The sequence below is a fragment of the Monodelphis domestica genome, chromosome 7, assembly GCF_027887165.1.
Source record: "Monodelphis domestica isolate mMonDom1 chromosome 7, mMonDom1.pri, whole genome shotgun sequence".
NCBI classification, from domain to species: Eukaryota; Metazoa; Chordata; class Mammalia; order Didelphimorphia; family Didelphidae; genus Monodelphis; species Monodelphis domestica.
Window position 1 is genome coordinate 145,144,607 of NC_077233.1, and position 17,546 is coordinate 145,162,152.

Sequence of the window (17,546 nt, forward strand, 5' to 3'; positions counted from 1 at the left end):
TCAGACTTCAATTGGTCTGCTCCCCTTTCTCCAACCACTTCTCCCAGCCACATTCCAAACAGAATGCTCTCATTTGAATGACAGGTCATCAGTCCCAGCTATTCCTGTCTTGTTGGAGGCTTTCCCAATTTCTCTCTTCCACACTAAGTAGTATACTGTATGGAGTAAGGAGTCAAGAAGACCTGAATTCAAATCCTATATGGCCCTGGGCAAGTTACATAACCTCTCTCTGCCTCAGATTCCTTATCTGTAAAATGGGAATAAAAGTAGCATCTACTTCCAGGAGTTATTGTGAGGATAAAATGAGGTAATTGGTAAATAGCTTTATAAGCCATAAAGTGCTATATAAATGTCAGATGTCATTATAGGAAAATTCATTTGTTGTTGTCAGCATCTTTTTTTATTGGATACGGGATTCATCTTTCTGGTTCTAGATTGAAAATACTCTTTTATAGCCACTTTATATCATAACTTAGTGGTTTTTTATACTTCCTCTGGATTCTTTCTCCCAGTGTCTTGTTATGACAACCTACTTTGCTAGGTCCTTTTTAATTTGCCCCCCCAAAAAGGTCTCTCAATAATAGCTAGTATGACATGAACTGATGAGAGAACTGGGAGAACATTGCACACAGAGACAGCAATATTGTACAATGATCAACTATGAAAGACTTAGCGACTCCTAGCATTATAATGATCCAGGACAATTCTGGAGGATTTATAACAAGGAATGCTATCCATCTTCAGAGAAAGAACTATTGGAGTCAGATGTAGATCAAAGCATACTGTTTTTCAGATTGGTTTATTTATGTTTTGGTTTTGATTTTATATGAGTATTCTCTTATAACAATGAGCAGTATAGATATGTTTTGCATAGTACATTTATAAACCAGATCAAATTTCTTATATCTCCAAGAAGGGGGAGGGAGGGAGACAATTTGGATCTTATACTTCCAGAAACTATATATCAAAAATTATTATATGTAATTGGGAAAAATATATTTGAATAAAGAAAAAATCTTTAAAATGTTAAGACCCTTTTCATAAAAAATAATAATAGCTAGCATGTATATAGTATTTTAGGATTTGCAAAATGCTTTGCATTTGGTATATCATTTGGTCCTCATGAAAAGCTATAATGTATGTGTGCTTTTAAAAAAATTTATCATTTTCTAAAATTTATTTTTAGGAGTTCCAAATTATGTCTCTTCATCTAGTTTCTCCCTAACCCATTGAGAGGGCAAGCAATAGGCTCTCAATTGTACGTGTGAAATCACTTAAAACATTTCCGCATTGGCCATATTGCCAAAAAAAATTAAATTAAGTGAAAAATTATTCTTCGTTTTGCACTCACATTTCATTTGTTCTCTCTCTGGAGAAGAATAGCATTTTTTATGATGATTCCTTCAGAATTATTTTGGATCACTGTATTGATCAGAGTAGCATAGTATTTCAGAGGTGAACATCATTGCAGTATTGCTGTTACTGTGTACAATGTCCCCCTGGTTCTGCTCACTTCACTTTGCATTGGTCCATATAAGTCTTCCCAAGTTTTTCTGAAACCATCTCCTTTGTCATTTCTTATAGCACAATAGTATTCCATAATAGTTATAGTCTATGATTTGCTTAGTCATTCCCCAGTTGATGGCTATCCCCTCAATTTCTAATTCTTTGCTTCCACAAAAATTGTTCCTAGAAGTAGTTTTGTATATATCAGTCCTTTTTTTCTTTTTCTTTTATCTTTTTGGGATATAGAACTAATAGTGGTATTGCTGGGTCAATGCAAGGGTATGCACAATTTTGTAGCCCTTTGAACATAATTTCAAATTGATCTCCAAAATAGTTGGACCAGTTCACAGCTCTGTCATCAGTGCATTAGTGTCTCTATTTTTCCACATCTCCTCCAGCATTTATCATTTTGCTTCTCTGTCATGTTAGCTAGTCTCATAGATGTGAGTTGTTACTTCAGAGTTTTTATTTGCTCATCTCTAATCAATAGTTATTTAGAGCATTTTTATGTAGCTATAAATAGCTTTGATTTCTTATGAAAATTGCTTGTTCGTATTTTTGAGTATTTATCAATTACATATATATATAATTTTTATAAATTTTATTTTGTTCCCCATATATTTGAGAAATGTGATCTTTATCAGAAAAACTTGCTGTAATTTTTCCCCAGTTACCTACTTTCCTTCTAATTTTGTTTGAATTAGTTTTGTTTCATGCAAGACCTTTTTAATTTAATCAAAATTATCCATTGTATTTCCTTTGATCCTATCCCTTTAGTTATATCACTCTATATCTTAAGTCATTTACTCATTTCGACCTTATCTTGTTATACAGTATGATATATTGTTCCCTATCTAGTTTCTGTCAAATTGTTTTCCAATTTTCCCAGCAACTTTTGTCAAATACTGACTTCTTGCCCTCAAACTTGGACCATTGCGTTTATCAAACACTAGATTACTAAGATTATTTACTAGTATTGTAAACCTAATCTATTCCACTGATCCACCACTCTTATTTCTCAGCCAGTACTAGATTCTGATGATTACTCCTTTGTAATATAGTTGGAAATATTGTAATGCTAGGCTGCCTTCCTTCACATTTTCTTAATTAAAGTCTTTATAATGTGATTAGTATAGTGCTGAATAAATACATTTAGGTAAAAATTTTTTAATATTAGCTCAGACTACTCATGAACAATTAATATTTCTCCAGTCATTCATTTCTGCCTTTATGTATATGAAAAATATTTTGTAATTATGTTCAGGTAGTTTTTGGGTTTGTCTTGGCAGGTAGGTTCCCAAGTATTTTTAATTGTCTACAGTTATTTTAAATGGAATTCCTCTCTAGCTCTTCCTTCAGTGTTTTGTTAGTAATATATAGAAATGCTAATGATTTGTGTGGGTTTATTTTATCTCCTGCAACTTTCCTAAAGTTTTTAATTGTTTCAACTAGTTTTTTAATTGATTCTTTATGATTTTCTTAGTGCCTATTTTTATTCTTTCAATTTCTTGTTCTCGTTTTATTGCTACAGCTATAATTTCTAGTACATTATTGAATAATAGTGCTAATAATAGATATCCTTGCCTCAACATTGATTTTAATGGGAAGACTTCTAGATCATGCTTGCTCTTGATTTTAGATGGATAGTACTTATTTTAAGAAAGGCTTTATTTATTCCTATGCTTTCTAGTATTTTTAATAAGAATAGGCATTGTATTCTCTTACAGACTTTTCCTGCATATTTTCCTGCATATGACCAAATGGTTTTATGGTTGGTTTTGATATTGATATGGAAATTATGCTTATAGTTTTCTCAATATTGTATCAGCCCATAATTCTTATCTGGTCATATAGGATATGATCTTTGTGGTATGCTGCTATTAATCTCCTTCCTAGTATTTTATTTAAAATGTACATTAATATTCATTAGGGAAATGGGCTATAGTTATCTTTCTCTGTTTTTTTTTTGTTTTTTTGCTTTGTTTTGTTTTGTTTTTTGTTTAGCTATCATAGGAAGAATTTGGTAGAATTCCTTATTTATCAATTTTTCCAGGTAGTTTATCTAGTATCAGAATTAATTTTTCTTTAAACGTTTGTTAAAATTCACTTGAAATTCATTGTCCTTGGGTTTTTTGTTTTGTTTTTTTCCCTTTAGGGAGCTTATTTTTTTGTTCAGTTTCTTTTTCTACAATAGGGTTATTTAATCTATTTCCTTGTCTGTAAATCTGGGTAATTTTATATTTTTATAAACACTCATTTCATTTAGAGTATTGGTTTTATTGCCATAATTGGGCAAAAAAACTTCTTATAATTGTTTTAATTTCATCATTATTAGTGGTGCATTCACTCTTTTCATTTTTGGTACTGTTAATTTGATTTTCTTTTTAAAAATCAAAATAACCAATAATTTATCTGTTTTGTTGTTATTGTTTTTCTCATAACATCAGTTCCTGGTTTAGTTAAGTGATTTTTATACTTCCAATTTTATTAATATCTCCTTTGATTTTTCAGGATTTCTACTTTGGTATTTAATTAGAGATTTTAAATTTATTCTTCTAAGATTTAAAATTATATACTCAATTCATAATCTATTCTTTTTTTACTGATATCAGCATTTAGAAATATAAAATTTCCCTTAAGTACTGCTTTGGCTACTTCCCTTAAATTTTGGTATGTTTTCTCATTGTCTTTCTCTTTAATCAAATACAAGACATATCAAAATTTCTATAATTTGTTCTTTGATTCATTCTTTAGGATTCAATTATTTGGTTTCAAATTAATTTCTAATATATGCTTTCAAGGCCTTTTATTCAGTATAATTTTTATTCCATTATGGTCTTATAAGAGTACATTTAATATTTCTGCATTTAGTTGTGAAATTTTCATGTCCTAAAACATTTTGTGAAGGTACCATGTACAGCTGAGAAAAAAATGAACTTTCTTTTCCTATTTAGTTTTCTCCAGTGGTCTATCATATCTTATCTTTTCTAAAATTCTCTTCATCCCCTTAATTTCTTTTTTATTTATTGTATTTTTAGATTTATCTGGTTCTGAGAGGAAAAAGTTGAGCCCCTCTTACAATAGTATAGTTTTATTTTCTCTTTCTTAAATTTATTTAACTTACTTTAAGAATTTGGAGTCTATGCCATTTGGTACATATATATTTAGTATATATTACTTCATTGTCTTTTTTAGCAAAGTGTCATTTTCTTGACTATCTCTTTTAATTAGCTCTACTTTTGCTTTTGCTTTATCTGATTTCATGATTACTTCCCCTCAGCTGAAGCATAATCCTGCTCCAGCCCCTTATTTTAACTCTGTGTCTTTCTTTTTCAAGGGTATTTCTTGTGAAAAGCATATTATGGAATTCTGGTTTCTAATCCATTTTGCTCTCCTTTTCCCTTTTATGTGTAAATTTGTCCTATTCGTATTTACAGTTACAATTACTATGTATTTTCTTCTGTCCTATTTTCTTTTGTTTATTTTTCTCTTTTTTTTACTTTGTCTCCCTCCCCCCCCCCAAAAAAAAAATCTGTTTTGCTTCTGACCACTTCCTCTCTTAACCTGCCCTTCCTCTTACTACCACCCTTTTTCTCTTAACCTTTTCTCCTCTTACTTCTGTGTTGGATAAGATAAATTTCTATACCCAAATGAGAGAGAGAGAGAGAGAGAGAGAGTATTTCTCCCATTTTGAACTAATTCTGATGATAGTGAGTTTCAAGCATTGCCTGCCACCCCAACCTTCATTTCCCCCTCCATTATCAAATCTCTTCTTTTTTTCATAAAATTCTATTCTATCATTTCTTTTATTGAGATAAATTTCACCATCTTCCTCTTCTTTCTCCCATTACATTCCTCTTTCTTACCCCTCCATTATTTTAGATTATGCCAACATAATTCATTCCATGCTCTTTTTCTACTAAGACTCCTCTTCCCTAATAATGATAAAATTCTTAGAATTACATATATTACCTTCCCATCTAAGAATGTGATCAGTTTAACCTTATTGAGACCCTTTAGAGTTCCCTTTCGTGTTTACCTTTTTATACTTCTTTGTTGACTCTTATGTTTGAATGTTGGATTTTCTATTCAACTTTCTCCTTTTCTGTTTCCTTAAACATTCATTTACTCCACTGGAGAATTATGCTCAGTTTTTCTGGGTAAATTATTCTTGGTTATAATCTTATCTCCTTTGCCTTCTTGAATATCATGGTCCAAGCCCTCTATTCCTTTAATGTGGAAGCTACAAAGTCTTGTGTGATTCTGACTCTGATTGCTTATAGTATTTTCCCCTTGAACTGGACCAGTCTGGAATTTGGCCATGATATTCCTGAGAGGTTTTATTTTGGTATTTCTATCAGTGGGTATATGCTTTCAATTCCTATTTTACCTTCTAATTCCAAGCTATCAGGATAGCTTTCCTTTATAAATTTCTTAAATGATGTCTAGGCTCTTTTTTTTTTTTAATCATGGCTTTCAGAGATAGTCCAATTGTTCTTAAAAGTGTTCTCTATAATCTGTTTTGGATCATTTATTTTTCTAGTCAAAGAGTTTACATTTTCTATTTTTCTTTTTAAAATTTTAATTTTAATTAGTTTTAATTATTTCTTATGTTTTTCCATGTTTCCATGATTCATTTCTTTCCCTCTCCTCTTCCCTACCCCCCTACCAGAGCCAACAAACAATTCCACTGGGTTGTACAAATGTACAAATATTGTCACTTGAATACCTATTTCCATTTTATTTGTTTTTATTATAGAGCAATTTTTTTAGGCCTAAGCCCCATATATACATGTGATACGTGTAGTTATATGTTTTGATTTTGCATTTCTACTCCCATAGTTCTTTCTCTCAATGTGGATAGCATTCTTTTACTTAAGTCCTTCAGGAGTGTCCTGGCTTGTTGCATTGCTACTAATAGCAAAGTCCATTACATTGGATTTTTCCACAATGTGTTACTTTCTGCGTACAATGTTCTATTTTTTTTTCATTCATTTGGTTTTGTTTCATTGTTTCTTGATGTCTTATGGAGTCATTAACTTCCACTTGCACAATTTTAATTTTTAATGAATTATTGCTTTAGTGAATTTTGGGGCGTCTTACCATTTGACCAATTCTATTTTTTAGGATGTGATTTTCTTCAGTATTTTTTTGTCCTTTTTTTACCAAGTCCTTAATTCTCTTTTCATAATTTTCTTCTATAGCTCTCATGTCTCATTTGCATTTTTAAGGCTTTTCTTATATCCATTTTCACATCGTTTTCTTCAGAGTTTATGTCTTAATCTTCCCAGACAGCATAGCTTTTTTTTTTTCAAACAACTTAAGTGACTTGCCCAGGTCTACATGGTGTCTGAAGCTAAATTTGAACTCAAGCCTTCCTGACTTCAGACCCAGTGCTCTTTCCTTTGTCCTATCTTTGTAGTGACTTTTTATGGTCAGGTTCTTTTCTGTTGTTTTGTTAATTTTTTTCAACTTATTTCTTTACTTTGAACTTTGTTAAAGTTGGGTTTTTCTCATGTGTACAACGACACTTTTCCAAGCTTCAGGATTTTTCATGCTATTTTCACCGCTAATTCTGAGGGATCTATGTTTTTAGTGCTTCCAAGATGATATCATCCAGGGAGAGGTGTGGTCTGTGCTCTTCTGTTCTGAACTCTGTTCTTTGCCAGGAAAGATCCATGCACCCTTGCAGCCACAAGCACTCCTCACCAGCCTGGAACTTTGTATGAGCAATGAATTTGCCAAATAGTGCCTAGTCTTGCATCTGGTGCCATCAAAGGGGTCCCCTATAAACTCAGGCCACTTGCCTAATCTTCTTACTATTTGGGGGCTGAGAGCTCCTAAAACTACTGCTGCCACAGGCACCACCTCCAAGGCCCAACCTTGTTTTTGCTGCTTCATTTTCTGTAGTCTGGCTTCATTCCCATGTCATAGACCTCTCCTTCTGACTTTTTTAGTTGGCTTGAACTGGGGGAAAAAATGTCTCACCTCCACCTTTTCTTGACTCTGCTACTCCACAATTCAATTTGAAGCGCTCATTTAACATGTTTGGAGAGTAATATTGGGAGAGCCAGGCTGCATTGCTGCCTCTACTCTGCCATCTTGGCTCTACCCATATGTTTACTTAATACTTCAATTTTTGAAATGGAGAAATTGGAACTGTTAGTAGTTAAGTGATTTGTCCTGAGTCTTACACAGGTTTTCAGTTTAGGTCTTCCTGATGAAAAGTCCAGCACTCTTTTCACTGTACCACCTAGATATCTGAGTAGCTCCTCCTTGACTGAGTTTTTTCAATAGCTGCCCTCAGCATTGCCTCAATTAATTCTTATTTTGTCCCCAGTTTTTCTAAAGGACTTCCTTTTTTCATTCTTGTCTCTTGTTTCAAACATCCAACACTATTAGGTTAGTTTCTTTTCTTTTTCTTAAAAAAAAAAAAAACCCTTACCTTCCATCTTAAAATCAATACTGTGAATTGGTTACAAGGCAGAAGAGCAGTAAGGGCTAGGCAGTGGGGGATTAAGTGACTTGCCCAGGGTCACATGGCTAGGAAGTGTCTGAGGGCAGATTTGAACCCAGGACCTCCCATCTTTGGACCTGACTCTCAATCCACTGAGCCACCCAGCTGCCCCCCACAGGTTAGTTTCTTATATGATTTAGGCTGTCAAATTATTTTCCCTTTATATAAATACTTGCATATTATATATTGTATTATATCGATAGTTTTATTGTATTATAATACATAATATATAAACATTTCTCTTTATATAAACATTAACATACCTGAACTCAAAATTCATGTTACAAGTATAACTTGCTGTGCTTGTCAAGAGAGGGCAGTTAACTGTTCCATGTTTCTGAATGATCCTCTTGAAATAATGAGTTTAGGATTGATTAAGGTCATTTTTGGTAAGGATTGTGCAAAGTAGTGTTTGGGTGAATGGTATTCTATAGAAATATTTAGTAGGAGGAGAGACTCTAAATGAACACTCTAATGAAAATACCAACAACATGGAAATGGGTTTGAATCAAGGACACATGTGATACCCAGTGGAATCGTGCATCAGCTCTGGGGGGAGGGGGGATATGATCTTTGTTTCCAATGAATAATGTTTGGAAATGACCAAAAAATAAATAAAATAATCTTAAAAAATATTTAAGAAAAAAGTATTTAGTATGACTTGAAGTATCCCTTTTCACTAGTTTCTGGTGTTATCTCTTAGACCATAGGGGATTAATGTGAAGTAATTGAGGGCATCACACAGGTTTGCAGTGGAAGTTCAGAGCCTAGAAGCATTTGACTCTTCAGCTATAATCAGATCTCTGAGAAGACATTTAGCCACTAGTGTCTGATCCACTGCCTTTGTCAGGATAGTATATAGATAGTCCCCTGGGACAAGGAATACCTCCTAATGTCATTAATTGTCTCCTAGATTAAGTGCTTCTAACAAAAGAACATTTCCTTAACCTAGAGGGGTTGTTTTGACACTCTTAATAGAAAAGCTTTGAAATGGGGGAGTACCAGCTTTGTTCCAATGGCATAACTTGTCAGCTAAAAGTATATAATATCATTTTGTTATTGTATTTTCTTGCCTGTTATTGTGGTTTCCTCTTCTTAATCTCATTTGATGGAGCAAAGGAAGCAAATGAAATCTCACTAATACTTATAATTTAGTATATTTCAAAACATTTCCTATTATGAACAGTCGCCTGATAAAAAGGTACTTTGGCCTTATCATTATGGGTGTCATTTTATAGGTTTTATTTTCATGTTTATTCAAAGACCGTTATGCATTATGAATCTAAAAATATTGACTTGACTGCTAAAATCGGGTTCTTTATGCTGGGAAATTTCCTCACAGAAGTAGTTAGGATTGTTCATTATAATAGCAGGCCTCTTCTATTTATCTTCAACTACTTAAGTACTCCATCTTTTTGGAATCATTTTACATGTTGTCTTCTAGATTATAGATATTCTTGCCCCTTTATGCACTGGATATAGAACTTCCTTTATTTTTTTTCCTTGGTTTCCCTTGTTTTCCTTTTATAATGTTTGGATTGTATCTTGATTATCATTCAAAAACCATCTATCATTCTGTGTAGGCATTTAATGAAAAAATTTGAATTCTCAAATATTTGATGATCTTTCTACAAAATTCCAAAGAAAGGAGATCCCTTTACCACACTGAATTTATATCCTTTTCCACTTCATAGAAACCTTGAAGCAGAGGTTAGTTGGGTGTCCCAGTGAATTGAGAACCAGGCCTAGAGATGGGAGGTCCTAGGTTTGAATGTGATCTCAGGCACCTCTAACTATGTGACCCTGGGCAAGTCACTTGAACTCCATTGCCTAGCCCTTACTGCTCTTCTGCCTTGGAACCATAGTATTAATTCTAAGACACAAGGTAGAGAGAGAGAGAGGGAGGGAGAGAGAGGGAGAGAGGGAGGGGGGGGAGAGGGAGGGGGGGGAGAGAGCGAGAGAGAGAGAAGAAAAGAAAAGAGAAGAGAAGAGAAGAAACCTAGAAGCAAAAAGGATGTTAAGGATTGTTTAATATAGTTCCTACCTGAAGCAGGAATCCCTTTCAACATTAAAGCTGTTCAGTTGCTTGGGGGGGATGAATCATGGAAACATGGAAAAAAATTTAAAAAATTTTTAAGCTAAAAAAATTAAATAAAATGCTCATACATGTTAAAAAAATATTAAAGCCATTTGGGTTTAGAACCTTGCTGGCACACTGCTCCCCACTTTTAGTGTGACTTGAAGTAGCCATTGTCCCTTGTTCTAGTCTCAGAATGACTTCTTCCAAGAAGCAGTTCCTGATCAGTTGTACTACTCTTTAACTTGCTCATATTCTCTTGTATGTTTTTCTTTTACATTTAAGTTACAAAGTTCTTTAAGCCAGAAATGTACTTTCTATTTCTTTCAAAACACCCACATTCTCTATGATAGTTTGCTAACTGTAATCATTATATTCATATTTTTAAAAACATTTTTGTTAAAAATCTAATGAAACTTAGGATGCAGTAATAGAATTATAGTTTCAACAAAAATATATATAATAATTTCAGAATGTTACTTTCAAAGCTGTCCTACATGTCTGTTTCCTTCCAAAACTTCTTTCTTTTCTCTTTGGTGTACTTTATAAATACTTCATGTTCCTTCTCTCTCTCTCTCTCTCTCTCTCTCTCTCTCTCTCTCTCTCTCTCTCTCCCCCTCCCCCTCCCTCCCTCCCTCCCTCCCTCCCTCCCTCCCTCCCTCCCTCCTGTCTTCCTGAGGAAGAGCTCCTCTCTTCCCTATATGTATTTTTTTTAAGTTAAGATGGCAGCAACATTTTTCTTAACCAAGAATTTACCCTAAACATTGGTAAATATAGATTGTATGAAAGGACAGAAGTGAGTTCCTTTGACCTAAAAATGAAATCTCCAAATAGTCATAAAATTACAATAATTCAGAGGGCAGCTGAGTAGCTCAGTGGATTGAGAGCCAGGCCTAGAGATGGGAGCTCCTGGGTTCAAATCTGGCCTCAGACACTTCCCAGCTATGTGACCCTGGGCAAGTCACTTAACCCCCATTGCCTAGCCCTTACCACTCTTCTGCCTTAGAGCCAATACACAGTATTGACTCCAAGACGGAAGGTGAGGGTTTTAAAAAAAGAATTACAGTAATTCCATGAAGAAAGTAATTTACAAACTAAGATATATTTGTGAGTACCTTTGATTTCATAATTCTAATAGAAATAATAGAGATAATTAAATAAATAGTGAAAATTAAGCCAAAATATAGAGAATATAACAACTGGTATAAACAAAAGAGCCTTTGTTTTTTCATAATTTCTTAAAAGTTTCTCAGGAAGATTTTTTTAGAATATATTGTATTATATAACCTATGAAACTAAAAGAAAGTAGGGACTGTTTATCTTTTTAAAATTTTGGTTTGGTGTTTTTTTTTTTGGTCTCCCATAGTGCCCACGACAATACTTTGCACATATTCAACTTGTTTATTGAATGAATAATTCTAAAAAATGAAATCTAAAATTCTAAATTCTCTGAACAAAAACTTTGATAGTGTTATTGATAATTATGCCCCACCTAGTGGTCAGTGTTCAAGCCTCTGAGAAATTCTGTTTGCAATTTCAGTACATTTTTCATTTAATAAATATGAGCATATTTTTCTCCTTTGGAATGAAGTTTAGGAACACAGGGAAGGAGCGTAAAAATTTGTATTTGACACAGGAGAATCCTAATTTGTATTCTAAACTAAAGTCCCATTGATTTTTTAAATTCACAATTTTTCTTAAAAGTTAATTTTTAAATGAGCAATACTATACCTGTCAATAGCACCATAATGAATAATTAATATTTTCTTGAAAATTCTTTGCAAAAGAAACAAATAATGTCTATAAATACAATAGCTTTACCTGTACTTCAGCAAGTAGCTTCATGCATCAAATAGATATAGATGCCAGAAAAAAAGGAGCTTTCTTAAATCTCTTGAATTCTTATCTGTCTCTTTAAATCTGTAATTAGAAATTCTGTTGAGGAACCATGAAGAAAAAGTGTCATGAAAGAAAATAATTGGCTAATAGGTCCAACGATTTTATGACTATGTTTGAATTCATGGGACTACGAAGTTATATAATTTATCTTCTGAATGAGCTGTACACTTTTACTCTTTTGAATTGCTTTAGTGATCAGGAAAAGATTTTAGTTAAGGAGCCTTGCCCCTCCATAGTTTACTAGGTCCTAAAGCCCCAGTAAGATATCTATTGCTCCAAAGTCTTAGCAGATCCTTTCAAATTAGAGAAAGGTTTCACTGATACTGTTGTTTTCCAAGAATTTACCAGAGCTTCTTCACCAGATTAGCTCTGCACAGTAATTATTTTGTCAGCCCCAATTATTACTCCTGAAAATCCATCTACTAAATTGTAGAGCAGATCTAATTCAATCCAGGTTAGCAGCTCAGTTTCAAGATTAAAACAAAATGAGACTTTCACTCCTACCATATAAGTTATAGGGGAGTTACTATCTATATTGGTAGGTGGAATATGCACAACACTGAAAGGCAGATGATGTGATGGTTAGAATCTCAGACTTGGAGTCTCAAAGACCCAGATTTGAATCCTGTCTCAGACATAGTACCCGAGTGACTCTGTGCTAGTCTCTTAACCTCTCTAGTACTCAGTTTTCTCACCTGTAAAATTAGGCGAATGGCTTTGAATACCTCTTAGCTTTAAATTTATGATCAATTTAAGAGCAAAAGAATCATAGATCTTTGTACATTTGTAGTAGTATGTTTAATTTGTATCATCAATTTGAGCACACAAGGATAAATATTTATGAAACTGAAAAAATAGCTGTTGCTTATTTGAAGTGCAAGGGAAAGGAGATTTGGGGAAAAGGCAGATATTATTGCTATACTTTGTCAGGACTACAGATTCATCAAGCTTTGGGATTTTTTAATTGAATGATGCTTCTTTACTCTATGACCACTAGATGGTGTTACTCTTCTCTTACCTTCTAGTTCCTTCTTCTATAATTGATGATCATGCATTTATTGACTATCCATAAGGATACAAGTACTTGATATATTCCTCTAGTCACCCACCCCACAGACCTTCACTATGTTCATATTGATACCTAGACAATGTTAGATGGAGTCTTCTTTGGAGAATCAATGTGCTGTTGTAGTTAGAATGTTAGAATTGGAGAAAGACCTGGATTCAAGTGTTCTTTCTGATACCCACAAGCTGTCTTACCATAGTTAGACCCATAAGCATTCTGAGCCTCAGTTTTCTCTTTTGTAAAATATGGGTAATACTACTTGTCATATGCCTTCTCATAGAATTGTTATGAAGCTCAAAAGAAATAATATATTTAACACAACTTTGCAAACTTTAAAGTGTTATGTAAATGTCAATTGTTATTACTCTTCTCCTACCTCATCCTATCTTTAAAACTTTGTCATTCTTAAAGACTCTACTTCAAATGATACTTCTCCTATGAAGCCTTTTTGATTCTACTATTACCACCCAGACGGGATACTCTTAGTACTTTGCTACCTCTCATGTAGTTCTGTTCTGTTTTAGGTTGTAACTCTTTTCTCTGATTCACCTCCTGTACTGTATTATGTCTTATTTTCCTTTGTATGTTCCCTCAACATATTACACTTTAGATATTTAATACATGATTACTGAACTATTGTTTCTAGAAGTATAGAATATAAACTAGAGATGGTTTCTACCAACACCATATGAGAATCTACTTTTGTGTTTCAAAGAGAATTTAGTATGTTCCTGAAGTTTTACTTTAGTTTTAAGTTTTAAAAGATTAAAATGACATGAATAACCTTGATGATCTCACAAGTATCTTGCAACTCAGAATTTATGTTCAAAATTAAGCTTGGATTGCCTAAAATTTCACTAAGACTTAGGGGATATGCTGAGAAACTATCATCATGTTTGTTGAAGTACAATAATTTATGGAAGATGTTTTGATTAGAAAGTAATATTATTAGAAAAATTATATTGTTCTGAAGTAGTTTTTTTTTTTTGAAAAAAGCAGACATCTTTGCCAGCATGATTCAGACAATGCATGGCCTGCAGATTTTTCTTTGTTACCAGTAAGGTTACCTATATACATGTACCTCCTTCTTTCATTCTTCTTTTTTCCTGCTGTTCTTACTAGACCAAGGGTACCTGGTACCTGGGCATATATGTACCCTAAGACCCTTAGAACTTCCTTATAGATGTGAACTCCAACAACCAACTAACAGAGGAGAGTTATCTAGAGGTTATTAAATTTACCTGTGGTACTTTGAGCACATGCTAATTTGCTAGGTAGAATGGCACTGCCTTTGAAACATTTCCTCCTCTTCTTTCCTTGTGCTGTTTTATCATTCGTACTATGACAGTTTCAGCAGGCAGCCCCAGCATTGACACATCGGAAAACACTATGGAAACTTTGGTTTTTGTAGAAATACGTTCAGAGAAATTAAGCAATCTGTTAAACAAGTCCTTCCCTTCCTATTTTTCATTTGGTTTGACATGCTAATGAAACAAAACTGAACTTGAAATGAATTGCTTAACTTGCACCATTTTCCTCTTCATAATAGGAAGAAGAAGGTGAGGATGCAAATGTCTCTTCTGGTCCTCCAATAGTTAGTCACAAGCTGCCTTCTGCGCAGACCTTGCACCATTTCCCTCCCCGTTATACAGAAATGGGCTGCACTGGGATCCGAGATGTCCATGAGGAAAATCCTGAGAGCATCCTTGATGAGCACGTACAGAGAGTCATGAAGACACCAGGTTGCCAGTCCCCAGGACCTGGACATCATTCCCCAAAGCCACGCTCCCCAGACAATGGTCACACAGCTAAGATTCCAGGGACACTGGGTACAGGACCTTCTGGACATAGCAAGCACTGTACAAAATCAGGAATGAAATTAGATGCAGCTAATTTATACCACCACAAACATGTCTACCACCATATTCATCACCACAGTGTGATGAAACCAAAAGAGCAAATTGAGGCTGAAGCCACTCAGAGGGTTCAAAACAGCTTTGCTTGGAATGCAGAGTCACATAACTATGCAACCAAATCTCGAAACTACAGTGAAAACATGGGGCTAACTTCAAATCCTGTGGATGGATTGGGTTACAGGTAAGGGTCCTAAAGAATGACTAGACTTTGAAAAATCTTAGTTTTTGGCTTGAGTTGGCACATTTGAAACTAGAACCCCTTGTGTTCATTATATTGGTGGTGGTTCTTTATCTCTGTTGCTTTGCCTACCTTAGGAAGGATTAGGAAGAAAAAGCTTAGAAAGCAGGGTATATAAGAGATCTTCCTTTGTAGAAGAGTAAGTTATATTGTATGAAATCAGCATCTGTGGATTTTGAAAGGATTTCTAATTTTAAAATTACATTTTAACACATAGAGAATAATCATTCTAACAAAGGTTTAAACTGGCTGCCTGCAAAAGGGAAGGAATCTTGGAACATTTTTCCTGGATTACTATTCAAAAAACAAAACGAAAGACCTGCTGAGTTCACATACCCAGGGAAAGTGGAATCTACTCTAGACCTAAACAATCCCTGTTGACAAGAGTTCCCCAACACTCAGAGTTTATCTGCCTCTCTAACTGTTCCTCAAAAGTCATAGCCACCAGGATGGCCTTCAGCACTGGACATGTAGGATCTCTCTTCCTTTCTCAGCCTCAGTTCAGCTGTTAAGTAGTAGAGGTGGGGAAGAACTCTACAAAGACATACAGAATGGTACAGAAATTGGAAAATGCTCAAAAATGTAAAAGCAAGAGACCCCCAGATCTAGAAAGCCAATGAAGAACCCATTCCTTTATTATCCAGAGAACTGACCGTTTCTTCATAGGTCATTTAGTCTTGACTGGGCAACAGATGTCTTAACTTCTGTGTTGTTGCCCATGCTTCCTCTCCTGCCTGTTCATTCAAACGCAAATGCTTGCTCTGCTGGCGGTGAGTCTGTATACATATTTACATAAAATCAACATGATATTTATTGTGTATATGTGTGTACATATATTATATAGATATTTTAATATAGATATTTATAGATCATTCAGATATAATAATTATTTCAAAACTACTAAGCAAATTATAATTTCCACCTCTGTCTAAAGTACCAGAAACCCCCCAGAAAAAAAGCTAGGTTCCTATATTTCTCTTACATACCTTGAAAGTCCAGTTCCACTGAACAAGGGTGGGTGTGATTGTCTTTGTGTCACACTTCATCACAGCTTTCCCAGGTAAAATGCCAGTGCTTTCCTTATTTATTTCATGGCCCCCTTTAGCAGTCTGAAGCCTTTGGACTCCTCAGAATTTTTTTAAATATATAAATAAAAATCCACAGGATTATAAAGATAACAGTTATAGTGAAATAACAAAATTAAAATTAAAATTTTTTTAAGTTCCCTGACTTCCGATGAAAATCCTCTGACATGGTAATGGTTAGTATAAAGCAAGAGTATTGAAATAAAGGGTTTCATAGAAGTTTAGCTTTTTCTTTCCCATCATCTCTAGGAAGGTTCCAACACCAAACTCAGTTTAACAGTCATCTTTGACTACAATATAATGAAACTATATCTAAATCTTTTTATTAGGTTGTCCTTCTAAAGTGCTGATTTCTCTCACCTTTTTTCTCTGAGGATAATGAATCAAACCACAGATTTCCTGATTACAATCATGCAAAAATTGAAAGTCAAGGTGACCAAAATATCATGATTCATCTTTTAAAATTTTGGAGGTTTTTTTTTTGTTTTCATTTATCAGAAAAAATATTTTTCTTGCTACACTTATTTTTTAGGTTACAATTTATTATATAAATATTTACTGAGCATTACCTACTGAGTAAGATGCCATGCAGAGATGATGGTTATAAGGTTATGTTGCCTACATTTTCAATGAAGAATCCATATCCCTATTGATGATACCTTAAATATAAAATGAAGATGAAAGCAGTCATATAAAAGAGAAGAATCAGATTTGTTCAGCAAGAGAATAAAACCAGAAGAAATGGATAATTGTTACACCATCAGATTTTGGCATATTAGGAAAATCTTCTAAGAACAGTAACTAAAGAAGTAGGATGTTACTCTCAGGAGGCGAAGTCTGCCCCATCCACACACATCTTCACACAAGGAATTGGTTCTTTTTTGCCATCCTGGAGAGATTTCTGCCTCCCAAGTTATGTGATTCTATGAGAAAAACTAACCTTAAAATCTTGTTCTTTCAGTGGAAAAACTAGTATGCTCTCTAAAAGAAATTCAAAGAAGGCTGATTCAGGGAAAAGTGCTGGTTCCAACTATGAAATGCCTGGGTCTCCAGAAGATGTGGAGAAGAATCAAAAAATCATGCAGTGGATAATAGAAGGAGAAAAGGAAATCAGCAGGCATAAAAAAACAAACCACGGGTAAGGAACTGCAAAGTGTAAAGAGTATACAAGCATATTTGTTTTAACCAGTTTTTTTTTTTTTTAAACCCTTACCTTCCGTCTTGGAGTCAATATTGGCTCCA

The 17,546-nt window shown here is 34.0% G+C and overlaps 1 protein-coding gene across 2 annotated transcripts in view; it reads left to right on the plus strand.

The window, feature by feature from the left end:
- Window positions 1-17,546, plus strand: part of AXIN1 (axin 1) — a 188,665-nt gene that overhangs the window by 150,973 nt on the left and 20,146 nt on the right. For both annotated transcript variants that reach the window (XM_001364971.4, XM_056805760.1), the window contains 2 exons: window positions 14,615-15,162; window positions 17,266-17,442. In XM_001364971.4, coding sequence (XP_001365008.1) covers window positions 14,615-15,162; window positions 17,266-17,442 — 725 coding nt within the window. The remainder of the gene's footprint in view (window positions 1-14,614; window positions 15,163-17,265; window positions 17,443-17,546) is intronic.